Here is a 17,136-nt window from a genome sequence, read left to right as displayed (position 1 = left end):
GGACTAGTCCAGGCGACTGTTAGCGTGAAGAGGGGATGTGGTTTTGGTCACTGGCCTAGACCCTGATGTCACGATTCACAGAAGACTTGTGTCATTAATCGAATATACATTAATTTCCGTCATTTGGTGGTTATTTTCGAAGGGGTCTCGGCCTTGATTTCTACGGAGTGATGGTTGATCTTTCATTTATTTATATTTAGTAGATTAAATAGAATACACTGATAACCAGAAAACTTTAAAATAGAAAGACGACTTTTAGAATCGAGTTATAACTTTAAAAAGCCAAATCAGCATGAGACCTACACAGAATTTGTGCAGTGTAAACAGACCCATTTCACTAAATAAGTGATTTAATAAGTGTCTAGTGAACCTATGTTCTTTGTAACAGCATAAATTATACTTAAGTATATTGCTATAATGCCATCTTCATATTCCATTGTTTTCTGGTTATCACTGTACAAGATATTAAGACTTTATGAAGATCTGAATTTTGAATTTATCCAGGGAAAAAGAAATATTCATGTACATCCAAAATTATCATGTACCACCACAAGTAACTGAAAAAAAAAGAATAGAAGTAACCATTGTAATGTCTGGTTTTCCTGGAATCAATATGTTTTCAACAAATTTAATGGTTTGGCTGAATGCAAATATTTCTTAGCGCTGCAAAATTTGCTTAATTCTTATCACAAATGCGTATATATATATATGGACATGTTTACTGCAAGATTGAATTTTAAAGTAAATCAAAAACTTCCGCATTATACATTCAATATTCATAGGAAATCCAATCATATTTTTAATGAATAGAATTTAATATATTATTTGAAATAAAAACATCAGTATACACATATAAAGGACTTGAAAACGTGCATAAAACCCTAATTATATATTCCTTAAGAATGTTTGAAACCTAATTGTGTATCTTTTTGTAAATTCAAACTTTGATTTATCTATAAAGTAGAAGTAACTATTTGATTTTGTAAAACATAATGCTTGATACTTGGATAAAAAGCCCTCGGCAATTTTGAGGAAATTGTAGTAAATGTTGAATATGGTTAATTTATATATAATTAAAATAAATTTTAGATTAACTTTTTGAAGTTTATTTCACTAATTGTAGATTTCCATTGTTAAGGAACTAAGTCAATTTGCCACAAACTAATCCCTATCTTTGCAATCCAATGTGGTAGACCTTAGATATCTAAAACTATGAATTTTGTTAGAGTAATTAGATTATTAGAGAGATTATACATTGATGCATATTTTTAAATATGTTGCTTGCAGTCAACTTTGTATTCGTGAAAGTATATGAATGTATTTTTAAAAGCGCCGCGCAATGCACTTGAAACATTAAGATTGCGGAGTTTTAAACCAGGAAGAGAAGACGATTCAACTGATATTGTATCTTGCTGCAAAACTGTTTCCTTCCAAAATATGATTAATTGATTATAAATTGGGAACTTCTACTCCACAATTTGTGGCGAGACAAATGCAGGGCCTTACAGGGAAAAATAGCCCTTGAAAAACTGCAATAGGGGAAGAAAATGAAAATCAAATTACCCCCCCCCCCCGGTCCTAGAAGGCTATGGGCGAGCAATAAAAAATTTAGGAGTTTTCTCCCACCTCATTCCTATATATGTATGCCCCTGAGTCCTGACGGATGAATAGATGAGAAAAATGCACTATACCTCGGTGTGAAGATGACGATGACTAGTTATTTTTAAAATATCAAAAAAGGGGTGGGGGGTCTCTGGAGCTCTCATTCCTCTGAAGGGCGTCTTTGTAGTTCTCATCCCTGTGAAGGGTGGGGTCTCTGTAGCAGCTCTCATCCTTCTGAGGGGTGTGGGTCTCTGGAGCTCTAATCCTTTTGATAAGTAGGGGTCTCTGGAGCTCTCATCCCTTTGAGGGGTGGGGGTCACTGAAGCTCTCATCCTTTTGAGAGGTTGGGGTCTCTGGAGCTCTCATCCCTTTGAGGAGTGGGGGTCACTGGAGCTCTCATCCTTTTGAGAGGTTGGGGTCTCTGGAGCTATAATCCTTTTTAATCCTTTTGAGAAGTAGGGGTCTTTGGAGCTCTCATCCCTTTGAGGGGTGGGGGTCACTGGAGCTGTCATCTTTTTAAGAGGTGGGGGTCTCTATAGCTCTCATCCCTTTGAGGGGTGGGGGTCTCTGTAGTTTTCATCTCTCTGAGGGGTGGGGGACTCTGTAGCTCTCATCCCTTTGAGGGGTGGGGGTCTCTGTAGTTCTCATCCCTTTGAGGGGTGGGGGTCTCTGTAGTTCTCATCCCTCTGAGGGGTAGCGGACTCTGTAGCTCTCATCCCTCTGAAGGGTGGGGCTCTCTCAAGCTCTCATCCCGAACTACCTCATCAATTATAAGTATTTTTGATTTAAAAAGGCAGTTTAACTATACTTTGGGGATAATTTTTTTCTTTATAATGAAATTCAGCTCAAGTTAATTGTTTACGTAGAGTACAGGATATACAGCAGGAAGCACGCTGCTTAACGTCCTTATTAAAAGTAGGAAAAGTTCAGCAGTTCTAGGATAGAGGGTCAATTGATGGTACATCAAACGACCCTATTACCTTAGAACTGAACTAAACTGCTTTTTAAAATCAGAAATATTAGTGAGGAAGTTCGGGATTGGACAGTGGAAATACAGAGCAGTGTATAATTTTGTATCATTTTATGAAAAACTTAAAAATAGGATTTCAAAAGGAATATTTTAGTCAAACAAAACTTTTCTGACAAATCTGATTTTTGGAAGAAAATTTATTTAAAAGGTAAAATTTGTTTAATTCTGTTCCTAATTGCAATAATTGGAGCACACACACAACATATCAACATGTAAGATCTCCCAACGAAACATATCAAAACAAGGCCTATCAAATCACAGCATATCAATATTATAACATATCGACCCACTAAACATATAAAAAAACATATATTTTGATTTTTAAAGTATTTTTTCTGTTATTATCTGTGCAATTTAATGTTTGATATGTTTTATGACAATATTTGTTTTGTAAGAGATATGTTTTGATTTGATATGTTTCGTTGGGATATGTTTTGTGCAGATGATATGTTTTGTATGTGCTCCCAATAGTTGGGATATTGTATAAGTTTTCAATCCAAACATTGCATAAAATTCTTTAAAGGATAAGTGGGTAAAATAAAATCATGTTTACTATCTGGTATTTAAGAATGTTTTGCACCCTCTTGATATATTTCGATTGTTTTAATGGATTAATTTGTACTTTGCAAGCTAAAAGCGTAAATTCAGGACGCAACATTGATTTGAACATTTTTATTATAATCTATATATATATGTATGTGTGTTATNACCCCCCCCCCCATATTTTAATCTAAAAACAACGTATGAGAAGTGTTTCCTATTTCAAAAAATTACTTTTGTAAATCTTTGATTTTAAACTTTGACTTTTTGATCTAGACATGCATTGTTTCTTGTCCTAATTATACCATCACCATCACTGCACTGGTTAATTAGTTTGTTTCTTGTCCTAATTATATCATCACCATCACTGCACTGGTTAATTAGTTTTTTTCTTGTCCTAATTATATCATCATCACCATCACTGCACTGGTTAATTAGTTTGTTTCTTGTCCTAATTATATCCTCATCATCACTGCACTGGTTAATTAGTTTGTTTCTTGACCTAATTATACCATCATCATCACTGCACTGGTTAATTAATTTGTTTCTTGTTCCTTATTATATCATCACCATCACTGCACTGGTTAATTATTTTGTTTCTTGTCCTAATTATATCATCACTATCACTGCACTGGTTAATTAGTTTGTTTCTTGTACTAATTATATCATCACCATCACTGCACTGGTTAATTAGTTGGTTTCTTGTCCTAATTATATCATCATCATCACTGCACTGGTTAATTAGTTTGTTTCTTGACCTAATTATATCATCATCACCATCTTTGCACTGATTAATTATTATTCTTATCAAAGTATGATGTGCAAAATATTCTGTTTAACTTAAAAATCTGTATATACACATAATAAATCAAAACCAACGGTACATAAATTTTACTTCACATGATTATCAACTGTACACTGGTACAGTGTGCATACATGGTTATCAATTGTATAGTGTACTTGATTATAACTGTACATTGTGCAATGTACATGATTATTAACTATACAGTACCTTGACAACTCTACAGTGTACAAAATACTACTTACTGTCAATATCTACGCGATGTACATGATTTCAACCGTACAAATTATAATTAACCGTACACAATGTTAAAATATATTATAATTTGTTTTAGTTTCAGGAAGAGAAATATATATTATGACCTTCACTTTTTCATTTCTGTTATGTTCTATATTTGTGCCCTCCCCCCACCATACCCATATCACAAACAATGCCCTTTCACGGATAAACTAATCATGTCCGGGTCTTGACTTTAGCGGTAGTAGTCATGCACGGGTTTCGGAAATTTACAATTACTAGGCTTTCAGGGTGCAAAGTAAATATATATAGATATGTTTGAAGGATAATATGGTGTTTATATCTATAAAAATAGACATATTTTACATGTAAAAACTCTTCCTTTTTATATTGTTAGAAAATATACGGATGAAAATGACCATATTTTTTTCTAAAAGTACAACTGAACATGTCTAGAGGGGAAGTGTTGCTGTGTGCCTTCAATGGTGAACAGGGGTTAATATAAACTAATTATAAAAGTATATTCATTCTAACGAATATTAGAATTTAGTTAAAATAATTGAAATTTATGTTTGAAGATATAGTTAGCCCTGATGGCGCCTAAAAGCATAGGTCGGGTTTAGCGCCGGCGCTTCTGCCTGATATTTAATGAAAGAATCATCTTCGATTCTGCAGTTGGTGTCTGCGGGCCAAATAGAAAGGTAGCAACAACAAATTCAAAAATATCTATTTTGGAATATTTTGATTTTTAAAAAATTGAAAGCTCAATTGCTAAATTCGTTAGAATACGTGGCTCACAATTTTAAATAGGTTTTTAGGAAATATCTCATTGGGTTTGCATTGTGATTTGGCGGATTATTTAGAAGATTAATGGCAATAATCTAGTAGCTACAAGTTTAGAGTCCTAAGCTGGCAACTTTTGAATGTTGGATTAATGCTTGATCTTCTCTTTTTCTTAATCTCGAGATTAAAAAATGCTTGTTCTCCTCTTGTTATTAATCTCCAGATTAATTACATGATCTGGATTAAGGATATCCTATTCTAAAGTTTTCAGCTCTAATTGTATTTAAAATCAAATCAAATCAAACTTTTAAAGCCTATTCTGAGCAAAATCGATGAAGATATCCTTGTTTTTTCTTGTTAGAAATTGATAATACTTAATTGTGAATAAATCTTTAAAAAATACTTGCAGATCTACACAGCAGAGATAATAATGGAAATTAACAAATTCTTAAGATGTAGAAAAACAATATCTATCTTATTGTTTCTCAGATAAATGTTAATGGGTGCCTTTGTGATAAGATTCGAAATGTATTCTAGTTTTCTAAACTTAAACAAACTATAAGAGTAATTTTAAACTGACTCTCCATCCATATAAAGAGGTCAAGGTAGTCAAGGTAGTCAAGGTAGTCAAGGTAGTCAAGGTAGTCAAAGTAGTCAAGGTACTCAAAGTAGTCAAGGTAATCAAAGTAGTCAAGGTAGTCAAAGTAGTCAAGGTAGTCAAAGTAGTCAATTGGTAGTCAAGGTAGTCAAGGCAGTCAAGGTAGTCAAGGTAGTCAAGGTAGTCAAGGTAGTCAAGGTAGTCAAGGTAGTCAAGGTAGTCAAGGGTCCTTATCCCTCCGGTAAAAAAAATAAACCATTTAAATGAGAACGTAACAATGAAAGATAGTTGGTTTAAATAACTGTTTGCGATGGACAATTAAAATGCTTGAATTAATTTTTAGTTTTGAAAATATTTTATATTTTGATCCATTTTGTGTTTTTATTCTTCTAATGAAAAATAAATTTTCCCTAGTATAAATTGAATACAATGATTATCATAATTATTATAATTGTTTGTATTATTATTATTATTATTAACTTAATATTTTCAATATTATCATAATGATATCAATACACTTACGGTGAAAACCAAAACACTCTAGAATAAGAAGACGACTTTCAGACTCCAGTTCTGACTTTAATTAGTGCAATGAAAGTGAGAAACAGCAATTGTGCAGAGTAATCAGACCAATTTCAGTGAATACGAGGTTTTATAAGTTACTAATAAAACATCAAACATTAAACACACTTAATCATTGTTTTAATGTCGTTTTCCTATTCCACGGTTTTCTAGATTTCACTTTTATTGTTATTATTGATGTTATTATCGTAATTTTTTTATTACGTTAATATTTTCTATTTCTTTATCAATATTACTTCAATAATCACTTTTACTATTATTGATATTATCATTATTATTATTATTATTATTATTATTATTATTATTATTATTATTATTATTATTATTATTATTATTATTATTATTATTATTATGCAGGAGCGTCCTAACAGAGATATACTGTACGATGAATTCCTGGAGGAAGCTATTAATCTTAGTCCAGCAGATAGGGAGGAGAGACAGGTAACATTCCATTCAAATCCAGCTGACAGGGAGGAGATACAGGCAACAGTCTCTTTAAATCCAGCTGACAGGGAGGAGAGACAGGTAACAGTCCCTTTAAATCCAGTTGACAGGGAGGAGAGACAGGTAGCAGTCCCTTAAAATCAAGCTGACAGGGAGGAGAGATAGCTGACAGTCCCTTTAAAGTTCTTTTTGGTTAAATCTTACATGTTTAGAATCATAAATTGTCTTACTAAACAGATAATGAAAAACACAAAAATTATTTGAATTTTTAGAAAGTAGCCAAATAAAATTGCTTCTCTCATGCTTGTGCATAAAATCAAAACTAGAGGATAACAAGGTAACAAATTCACAAAGTCGTGTATCGCAAATATTCTCCTGTGTAGTGGAGTGTGAAAGGTAAATCGATCATATATCTCTATTGAAGGAGGGTCTCCAAAAATACACCAACATTCCATTTGAAAGTTTTCCATTTAGGTAGAGCTCACCCTTCCACAGCAGGATGATTTCTTTACCGAAGTAGACCTTAATGAAAACCTTAGACACGAACGTGACGGAGTTCATGGCCATCAAAACGGAGGACGACGAGGGGGACGCAGACAGCAGGACAGTTTCAGTGCTCCAGCTCCAGCTCCAGTTGAACCTAGAGGAGGCAGACAAACCGGTGGAACCGCTCCAGCTCTAGGTCTCCTAAACAACCCACCAAATGAGAACGGAGACTACAACTTCAAGTAAGTCTGTTTATATATATATTTATATATTTGGCTTGTCTGTGTTCTAAAAAACTTTATATGTCTGAGCTGATCAGGCCCAATTTTTTTGTGGTAACTCGCATGACCCCAGAAAAATGCGCTAAGTAAAGAAAAATCCGCAAAAATTTGGAAACGATTTAAAATTACGTGATTTTCAGAGAAGCAATAAAAAGCTAAGATTATTAAAAGGAATGAGGGTGCAATTTTACCCTAAAAACCTAGTTATTTTTTAAAAAGACGTTTAAACTATTTTTAACACAATCTTTTACAGCTTTTCCACTGATGATGGAGCCAGGCGAGAAGAGCAGGGACGTGTCGGTTCAGTTCAAGGAAGTTATAGTTTCATCAGCCCTGAGGGTGAACAGTTCTCTGTCTCCTACACAGCTGACGAAACCGGTTTTCATCCATCCGGTCTACCTCCCATGCCAGCCCACGTGCAGAGGACCCTGGACCATCTTGCCAAGGTTAACGGAAAGTAAAGACCAGGGCCCAGTGAAACTGCAGCATCAAGATAAAGACAGACACACCTACAAGAGCTACAGGTTGCAAGTAAACCTCAAGTAAGAAAATGATAAAATTTTGTTAATGGTGAGTTGTAACCGGAAATAGCTGCAGCTTCAAACATGTTACCTAGATAAACTGTTTTTGTTTGAATAATAAATGTTAGAAAAAAGATACAATATCTTTTGTGAATTATGATGGTACAAATCTAGTAGATTGGGAAAGCTTGTTGCACAACCCATACATTATAAAAGTTCCAATTTGCACCTCCATAATATTCAAATCTTCTATTTTTTAATGCTATACTTTTGTGTGGCATTGTTGATCCTATATACCGAATTTACCGTAGGGCCAATTTTTGCAAAAATTATGCGAAAAAATGTAAGAATCTAATTTGCATGGCCAAACCTTAAAGATAGAAAATTTAATATTAAAATTTCATGATAAAAAGATAGAAAAAATGCAAGAAAATGAAAAAAAAAGAAAAAGAAAATTTACATAATTATTAAGTTTTACAAAAAAATCATCAACTTTTTAACAATTTTTATGCCAATTATTCTTTATTGATCTTGATGTTACAATGTTACATTTTATGCATTTTATGATTCATTGATTGATAAATTTTAAACCAAACTACTTCTTGTCATTGATTTATAAAAAATGACCAAACCAAACTACTTCTTGGAACTGATTGATAAAATATGAAATTATAGACCAAACTACTTCTTGTCATTGATTGATAAAATATGACCAAACCAAACTACTTCTTGTCATTGATTGATAAAATATGACCAAACCAAACTACTTCTTGTCATTGATTGATAAAATATAATCAAACCAAACTACTTCTAGTCATTGATTGATAAATATGAAATAATAATTGATAAATGTAAAATAAAACCAAACTACTTCTTGTCATTGATTGATAAAATGTGACCAAACCAAATTACTTCTTGTCATTGATGGATAAAATGTGACCAAAACAAACTACTTCTTGTCATTGATGGATAAAATGTGACCAAAACAAACTACTTCTTAAAATTGATGGGATATTGAATTTCTTCTGTTTGCAATAAAGACGAGTTATTATAATGCTGATATTTAAAAAAGCAATTATGTCAAAAGATGAATAGCATCAAGATTTCCAAATAGCCCTCTAGACAAGGAGTCAACAAAATCTACGGAAATATAAAGCTGTTTGACTCTAATAACCACAGAGAAGTTCATGGTTTATAACAAGACCTAAAATGGAATTTACTCCCTAAACGGAAAACAGCTTACAAGACCTGTTAAACGGAGAGCTGCTTAAAAGAGCTGCTAAAACATAATTTAAGCACAATAATTGAAATTCAATCAACTAATTTCTAGACATTTAAGAAATTACACAATTCTATAACTACAAAAAATTCTCAAGTACACAAATATTTCTACATTATATATTTACATATCATACCCTAAAATCATCTAATTTTTTAAAGAAGTAAAAAATTGAATAGAAAAATCTTTGAGACCAGTTGAAATGCAGCAAAGAAAGATTACATACAATTTCCTTCTAAATGGACAAAAACATGTCGTTAACTTCATTAATGAACACAATTTTTGAGTAAAATTTATGTATAGTAAAACCAGGATTATAGGATTAAAATATGAATTTTAGGATTAAAACATGAATTTCAGGATTGAAATATGGATTTCAGGACTGAAATATGAATTTCTGGATTAAAATTTATGGGTGTTAGTTAACATTAACATTAACATTAACATTGACTTTAAACAATTGATGTTTATTTATATGTTAATATCACTTAACATTTGTATGTTAATATTAACATTAATTAAATTCATTAAATCTTCAATGGTCTCATATAGAGCCTCTAATGGAATTTCTGAAATAAAATATGGATTTCAGGATTAAAATGTGAATTTAAAATATTGATACCAGAACTTAGAAACATAGGTTTATTGCTTTCCAGGCTTGAAAGTGATCGTAAACATAATATTTAGTGACCCTCTGTTTAAGGAAAGTCATGCCCGATTTACAACGGTACCCTGTAAATCATTATTTGATCAATGACGAGGGAGATATCATCGTTTTTTTAGCTTGAACGTTTTTTTCTGAAAGAACCCCTACTGAGAATCAAAGAGTACAGTTGTGAATCGGACATGACACTTTAAAATTACAGTCCTTGCAAGCTTCAAGCAATAATTCAGTTGTATAACAGGATCTAGGACTAAGACATCAAAATTCAAGATTTAACAGTTAAGTCATCTTCAAGATCAACAAGATTTTTAGTTTCCTCTTCATCCTTAGATTCTTCTTCTAAACGAGGTTTTCCAGCCTAATTGTAATATAAAATAATAATAATGGTAATAATAATAATAATGATAATAATAATAATAATAATAATAATAATAATAATAATAATAATAATAATAATGGTAATAATAATAGGAATAATTTTACAACAATAAAAATTACTATACTAATTCTACGAATAAAGTAAAGTTTCCATTTTATTATTTCAAAGCTCTACATTAATCTTTATAATCTCAGATAAACATGAGTTCATCAGGATTTGTTGTACGGAGGGTTTGGGGTAATGAGATTTATTTAGAAGTTCATTAATAGCTACTTTGTTAACTCTTATTAGCTCACAAAGAAATAAAGTCATACTAAAGTAAATATCAAATTATTTTGAAAAATAACTTTTCTTATTAAAGAGATATTGAGAAGAACATTTTTTTAATTTTAAAGATGTTTCCAAATAAATCTCAAACTTGTGCGCTCATCAAAATTAAAGGAGCTGCGAGGTTACAAAGTCGTGTCAGTAATATCGCATAAAGGAATTGAGTATTTGCCGCAAACTCTAATTTTCTAATCCTTTCTTTGCAACCCTATGTCGTAAACCTGTGTGTCTAGATGTCTGTTCAAATAATCTAAGATTAAAATATCAAAATTAGAAAATTTAACCTTTTTCTCCGGTGGTACAAATATTAGAAAGTAAAAATTAAGCCCTAGTTTTTTGATGCCTTTGAAATATTAGTAAACAAAAGTGTACGGCAAAAAAATCCGAAACTTATGATCGCTGAACTTTATAAAAATGCTTATACGGTTTAACCTATAAACTATAGAGCATGCATTTTATGTCCCGGCATAGAGTAGATAAGAGAAAGGTCAAATACGTTTACAAAGTTTATTTACAATCTTAAAGAAAAGAAAAGAATGAATCGAATCTGGAAACTTTTGAAACTTCGAAAAAAAGTTTATCTCAGTATTTCCTATTCACAGATTAACCAAAATGTTCGCCAATCAGGCCCAATTGTTGTCAACTGAGGCCGGAATTTTTTTTAACGGTAACAAAAATTTGTTTATGGAGTTTTGTAAATTTAACACAATACTCTTTGATAAAATTGTATAGTTTAATAAACCTGTTTACTCTAATCTACTCTATGGTTTACTTAATATTCAGCGAGCCTGTATAAACTGTATAGTGTATATCTAGTGTGTATACAATATAGTACAGGGTGTCCCACGGCACATGATAGTTTGTGAATACTTTTAATTGTCTTCTTCCATAATTTGTTAAGTCCAAAGAGAATAATAAAAAAATATTACACGGAATAAACTTATATCATAGTCAAATTGATTTCAAAGTAAAATATATTTGAATAAAAGCGTTTATTTAACAAAATAAACTGAAAAAGTCATTAATATCTAATATTGTATGTGGAAGAAGACATTCAAAACATTTACCAGCTGTCATGTTTCGTGAGACACCCTGCATACAGCAGGATACAGGTCGTTATAGTTCATTATATTTTCAAAGGTGAAGCCGTGCAGAGGGAGAGAGGGGAAAAGTGTATTAGGGACTTGGGGGGGGTAGGATTAAAATATGAATTTTAGGATTAAAACATGAATTTCAGGATTGAAATATGGATTTCAGGACTGAAATATGAATTTCTGGATTAAAATTTATGGGTGTTAGTTAACATTAACATTAACATTAACATTGACTTTAAACAATTGATGTTTATTTATATGTTAATATCACTTAACNTTTACAATCTTTGTTATTGTTTGCAATCTTTGTTATTGTTTACAATCTTTGTTATTGTTTACAATATTTGTTACTGTTTACAATCTTCGTTATTGTTTGCAATCTTTGTTATTGTTTGCAATCGTTGTTTTTGTTTACAATCTTTGTTATCATTTACAATCTTTGTTATTGTTTGTAATGTTTGTTATTGTTTACAATCTTTGTTATTGTTTGCAATCTTTGTTATTGTTTACAATTTTTGTTATTGTTTGCAATCTTTGTTATTGTTTGCAATCTTTGTTATTGTTTACAATTTTTGTTATTGCTTGCAATGTTTGTTATTGTTTGCAATCTTTGTTATTGTTTACAATAAGACAACTATCTTTAATCCTACTCTGATTGGTGGGTGCAAATGTGGGAATAAGAAAATCAAAATTCAAAAAGGAACATTAACAGTTTTAGATCATTGGCGTTGTTCAGCCGGTTTCTCTTAAAATAAAAATAAGAAAACAAAGTTTATTCTAAACTAGGAAATACAGGGTGACCCACAAAGTATTAGACTGTAAAGACGACCTGAAATTCATATAATAGAGACATAATGAAGAGTCGTCTCTGAAGTCTAATCCTATGTGGGTAAACCCTGTATATGTGATTTGACAAACTTGTGCACTGTGCAGAGATGTTTTGCTTAAGCTTTTCCCGCCTATTTACGTTTATCCAACTAAAAATAAATTTTTTTTCATAAAATTAACATTTTTAAACTGTAATTCATCATAATGGCTGGCCTAAATTTTAAAATTTATATTTAGGGAACAATTTTGTTATTGAAATGGTGCAAAAATTTAAACTTTTAAATATTTTGTTTCTTTGTTTATCAAAATTATACCTTCATAGTTATTCCCCCCTCTTCTTCTTCCTGGACGAGGCTCATTCTTCGAGATTTCTTTCTAGATCCCCCCCTCAAATATATAAAAATTAATAAACAATATAAAAATCAATTAATTCTATGGGAGGGGGGGGGGGGGTATTGGACGGGTTGGGAAGTGAATTAAAACTAAAGTTAAACTTTTTAAACACTTGTTTTCTGTTAAACCAGTATTCCTTATGAACTAATAAAAATTGGCAGACGCTGAACTCCAACCTTTAAGTGTGCGAGGTGGGGAAGACTTCACTGCAGATTTTACTTTTGTACATGACCACCTTTTCAACAATTTTCAATTAAATTAGTATTTATTTAGGGTTAGGTTAGGTTAAGACACTTTCTCGGCCGAGTGCTTCGGCTAGGACAGGCTAGGAGGCCGAGTGCTGCGGCCACGGGTTAGGTAAAGTTATGACACTTTCTGGGCCGAGCGCTGCGGCTAGGATTCAGTCTCGATCTACAAATGTCATCCCCCCTTAATCATGCTTTTAATTAAGCGCGGCAGTTAAGTCTTCCCCACCTCGCACACTCGAAGGTTGGAGTTCAACGTCTGCCAGAAAAATTATATTAATAATTTCTCACTTTGAAGACGAAGACGACACTTTGATGAGCGGCGTTGCCGCGTTTGGTTCTAAACTCTGCCAGCACCCGCTCTTATTCATCTCCTCGGTGATGTTAATCGCTTGGTGAGGGATCTTTAACACATTTCCATTCAACATCGGGACCTTATTAAGAAAAATTAGAAAATGATAGAGAATTTAAAAAAGTGATTTGAATCTAGACATTTTCCGTTCCTTGTAAATAAACTAAAGAAAGCATGAAATTAGAACTATACCTCAACCGAAGATTTTGTGCAGCGAAGACTGCCTTTACCATCACCCTTATCCTTCTCAGAGCCTTCATTCTGATGAAAAAGATAAATTTATTGGACCCATTTTTATTTGATCCACTAAAAGTGTTTCAAAAGATGTAAATTTCAGAAGAAAAAAAACATGCTTGAAAAATGCTGAAAAGGTGATATATAAGCTTTTTGCACACAAAATATATAAAATTCGATTTTACTAAACATACTTAAGTAAAATCAAATCATGAAGGAAAACTTCTACAAAAAGATTCGAATTAACACAACTATCTGTAAATCGTCCTTTGGTGAATATTAACTCTTCTTTAAAAACCTAATGATTAATGAAAAGGAACAAGTTTTCTAATTGATGATTTCCATAAGACAGCTATCATATAATGCAAAAGTAAGTTTCCATATTCTAAGAACTTTGTTGTGTATTTTTGATGGCACTCTTTAAATTCAGGTTAAAAGGTTATTTCTAAAAATATTTTTTGGAACTTGCCATAAACAAGTTTTTGGTATGAACTAAAACTACACAGAAAATTATTAAACCCTTTTGTCTATATTTTTATCCCATGTAATCGGTAAATAACTGGATTATTGTCTATATATCAATGATGAATGAGTTTTAGTTTTTCTTTTTACTGAAGAAATATCGTTCAGGACATTGTGCATAGACATTAAATTTGATAATTTGGATACCAAGAAAAGAATATTGGTATTAGAATCAATCCTGGATACCCATCTAATAAATTAAAGCAATCCTATTGAACTAAGCCACAAAAAACGTGATTTTAAATTTCAAACTTCTAAAAGAAGACCAATGCAAGGTGAACTCTGTTTCTGTACACTTTATTAGAANCTCCTCCTCCCCAATAAAAAGCCCAGACAACCAAATTGGACTTGTTCTGTGATTGTCAATTTTAGATATGATACTTAAGAGAATCTATGATTTTTTTTACAATTGTCATTGTAATCCCCTTTCTTGTGTACTTTGGGAACTTTAAGTACCCAGAGTACCTCGCATGCTACCTGAGCTACCTGAGCTACCTGAGCTATACCAAGTATGCCGGCAGGTATCATAAGAAGGTTGCTAGTTCTCAGAACAAGCTGATAATTATCTTTTTAAAATCTTATTTATTTTCTATGGGGGTTAATAGTATCATTCTTCTTCGTTCTCTATTCTCTATTTACGGTTGGTATAAATATCTGAAAGTTGATATAATAAATATTCTTTATCTTAAAAAGGTTTAAAAAGTTTTTGAGAATCTGAGCTTGTTCCTTAGCAAAATCATCTTTGCTTCAAAAAACATAATTGTTAAGAAAATTAATTTGTGATCATGATAATCGAGTAATTATACTGATACTGACGATCGTGTAATTGATATAGCAAGTGAGTAATTGATCAAAGGTATCTGACATGTCAATAACTGATCTAAAAATATAATTATGTCTTTCGTTGGTCACGTCATTAATTGCTCATATGATTTTTTGATTATCTTAATTAATTGAATTATCAAGTGCTTTATTGATCACGTGATCATGTCCTAATTTCCTAATTGGTAATGAGATGTGTTGAATGATTGATTGATTTATAATGTGCTTGATTGATAGTGTCATCATGTTCTTATTTGGTTATGGGATGACTTGATTGATAAATATAGCTTGTGCATGATTACTGATTAACCATGTGATGATGTCATAAATTGATCATGGGATGTTTTGATTAATCAATGATCATGTGCTTGTTTGATAATAGTATCATGTTACTAATTGATCATTGGATGATTTGATTGATAGATTTTGCTTGTGCTTGATAGATCATGTGATCATATCCTTGATTATTTATGGGTTAATGGGATTTATCTATTTACCTCTTGAAGAGCTTCCTCGTCATCTAAACGATCGTGTCTCTTGAACTCTGGAAGTATATCGTCCAGAACCTAAAACAATAAGTTATTTAAAACTGATTGCTTGTTGTAATATTGAATTTAATAATTGTTAAATTAATTAACTGATTTATTGATTGTAAATACAACAAAGAGCCCAAATTTAAAGTTGAATGTATTTAAGCAGCAGATATAATTTTAGAATATTCTTTTTTACCTGGAGCTCTTTCTTGGTGAAGATAAAATCCAGCCCCTTCCTGACTCCAATCATGATCACCAACTGTTAAAAATCAATTAGATAAGAATGAATGATCGCCGACCAACTAGAAGCAGATCATTGTTAAAAACATCTCAACATTAGTGTAAAATAGTAGGAAAAGAAGATCATAAATGAGCATTGACTCAGTAAAGACTGTACAGTGTACACAGATCAAGTCTCAACCAATCATAAAATACTTGAAGATCAAATAGTTAGACAAGAAGAGCATAGTCACCATATGTACAGTAAAGATCAATACTAAACAGACAATTATCATTTATAAAGATCAAATAAAAAATCAAAGGTCATGAATTATCACCAACTGTAAAAAAGATCATATAACAGTGATTTGATTTAATCTTAAGATGAATGCCAGTGCCACTATATTTCTACAATCTAAGATGAATGCCAGTGCCACTATATTTCTACAATCTAAGATGAATGCTAGTGCCACTATATTTCTACAATCTAAGATGAATGCCAGTGCCACTATATTTCTACAATCTAAGATGAATGCCAGTGCCACTATATTACAACAATCTAAGTGTCAAAGACAAATGATACATTAGTCCAATGATTTCTATAAACGTCACTTTAATCACTTGATCTTAAGTTTAATTGTAAGATAAAAATTGTATCTTACCATAACTGGGAAGAGAATAGATGTCTGTTTGAAGGATTTGATCAACCAAAGAGCAACAAAGCAACAAACTTGAACAAGAGTGAACAAATGAACACGGTTTATCTGAACCTAAAAAAATAATTAATTCTGCAAAAAAAGTTTTGGAAATTTTTTTTAGATCTAAATATTTATTTTGTAGCAGAGATTAAGATATTACAATTGTATTACAAGTTTACAACTTTCATAAATGGAAAAACTACATTATTTATTTTCTATATAAATGATTCATATGATAGACACAGATTAGACTTTGAATGCCAGTGCAGTGCCAGTGCTGACTCCCTCGTTATCCATTGCTGAGAAACAACAGAACTTCCTGTAGTTATTAACCAACTGATATTTAATTTGGTTGTCTACTTTTTCATAGTTTTGGAAATTAATGTAAAGTTTTGGAAATTAATGTAAAGTTTTGGAAATTAATGTAAAGATCCCTCTCTAGAACTAAATTTTGAATTTCTCTAAAAATATGGTTTTCCTCAAAACTTCAAGTAATCTTCTTATTCAAATAATGCTGTACAGCAGTGCTTGGAATCCATTTCATTTTGATTCTGAATCCGCCCTGAATGAATGGATCTGAATCCGGATTCGGGTCAGAATTTTATAAATATTTTTCTTCTTTATTATGCTAAAACTTGATA

At 31.6% G+C, this 17,136-nt stretch overlaps 2 protein-coding genes across 2 annotated transcripts in view; one reads left to right on the top strand and one right to left on the bottom strand.

Moving 5' to 3' along the window:
- The first annotated feature begins 6,509 nt into the window (after positions 1-6,509).
- Positions 6,510-8,042, top strand: LOC111706614 (larval cuticle protein LCP-22). The gene is made up of 3 exons (XM_023479529.1): positions 6,510-6,615; positions 7,093-7,346; positions 7,639-8,042. Exons 1-3 carry the CDS (start codon positions 6,526-6,528, stop codon positions 7,844-7,846), a joined length of 552 nt encoding a protein of 183 aa, XP_023335297.1. The 5' UTR covers positions 6,510-6,525; the 3' UTR covers positions 7,847-8,042.
- A 373-nt stretch (positions 8,043-8,415) lies between these two features.
- The window catches only part of LOC111706606 (electroneutral sodium bicarbonate exchanger 1), a 41,560-nt gene continuing 32,839 nt past the window's right edge, over positions 8,416-17,136 (bottom strand). The window contains exons 31-38 of the mRNA XM_023479519.1: positions 16,460-16,567; positions 15,775-15,837; positions 15,543-15,611; positions 14,710-14,778; positions 13,660-13,728; positions 13,407-13,549; positions 12,792-12,864; positions 8,416-10,207 (exon numbers count right to left, since the gene is read on the bottom strand). Coding sequence (XP_023335287.1) covers positions 10,115-10,207; positions 12,792-12,864; positions 13,407-13,549; positions 13,660-13,728; positions 14,710-14,778; positions 15,543-15,611; positions 15,775-15,837; positions 16,460-16,567 — 687 coding nt within the window. The 3' untranslated portion in view covers positions 8,416-10,114. The remainder of the gene's footprint in view (positions 10,208-12,791; positions 12,865-13,406; positions 13,550-13,659; positions 13,729-14,709; positions 14,779-15,542; positions 15,612-15,774; positions 15,838-16,459; positions 16,568-17,136) is intronic.

This window comes from Eurytemora carolleeae, unplaced genomic scaffold (genome assembly GCF_000591075.1).
Source record: "Eurytemora carolleeae unplaced genomic scaffold, Eaff_2.0 scaffold745, whole genome shotgun sequence".
NCBI lineage: Eukaryota > Metazoa > Arthropoda > Copepoda > Calanoida > Temoridae > Eurytemora > Eurytemora carolleeae.
This window is presented reverse-complemented; position numbering and strand designations above follow the sequence as displayed.

Bases quoted from the DNA above. Each gene is read 5' to 3' on its own strand.
- LOC111706614 (XM_023479529.1), top strand. From the start codon at position 6,526: ATGCAGGAGCGTCCTAACAGAGATATACTGTACGATGAATTCCTGGAG. The intron at 6,616-7,092 runs GTAACATTCCAT...TTTTCCATTTAG, and splicing joins CAGATAGGGAGGAGAGACAG to GTAGAGCTCACCCTTCCACA. The intron at 7,347-7,638 runs GTAAGTCTGTTT...AATCTTTTACAG, and splicing joins AACGGAGACTACAACTTCAA to CTTTTCCACTGATGATGGAG.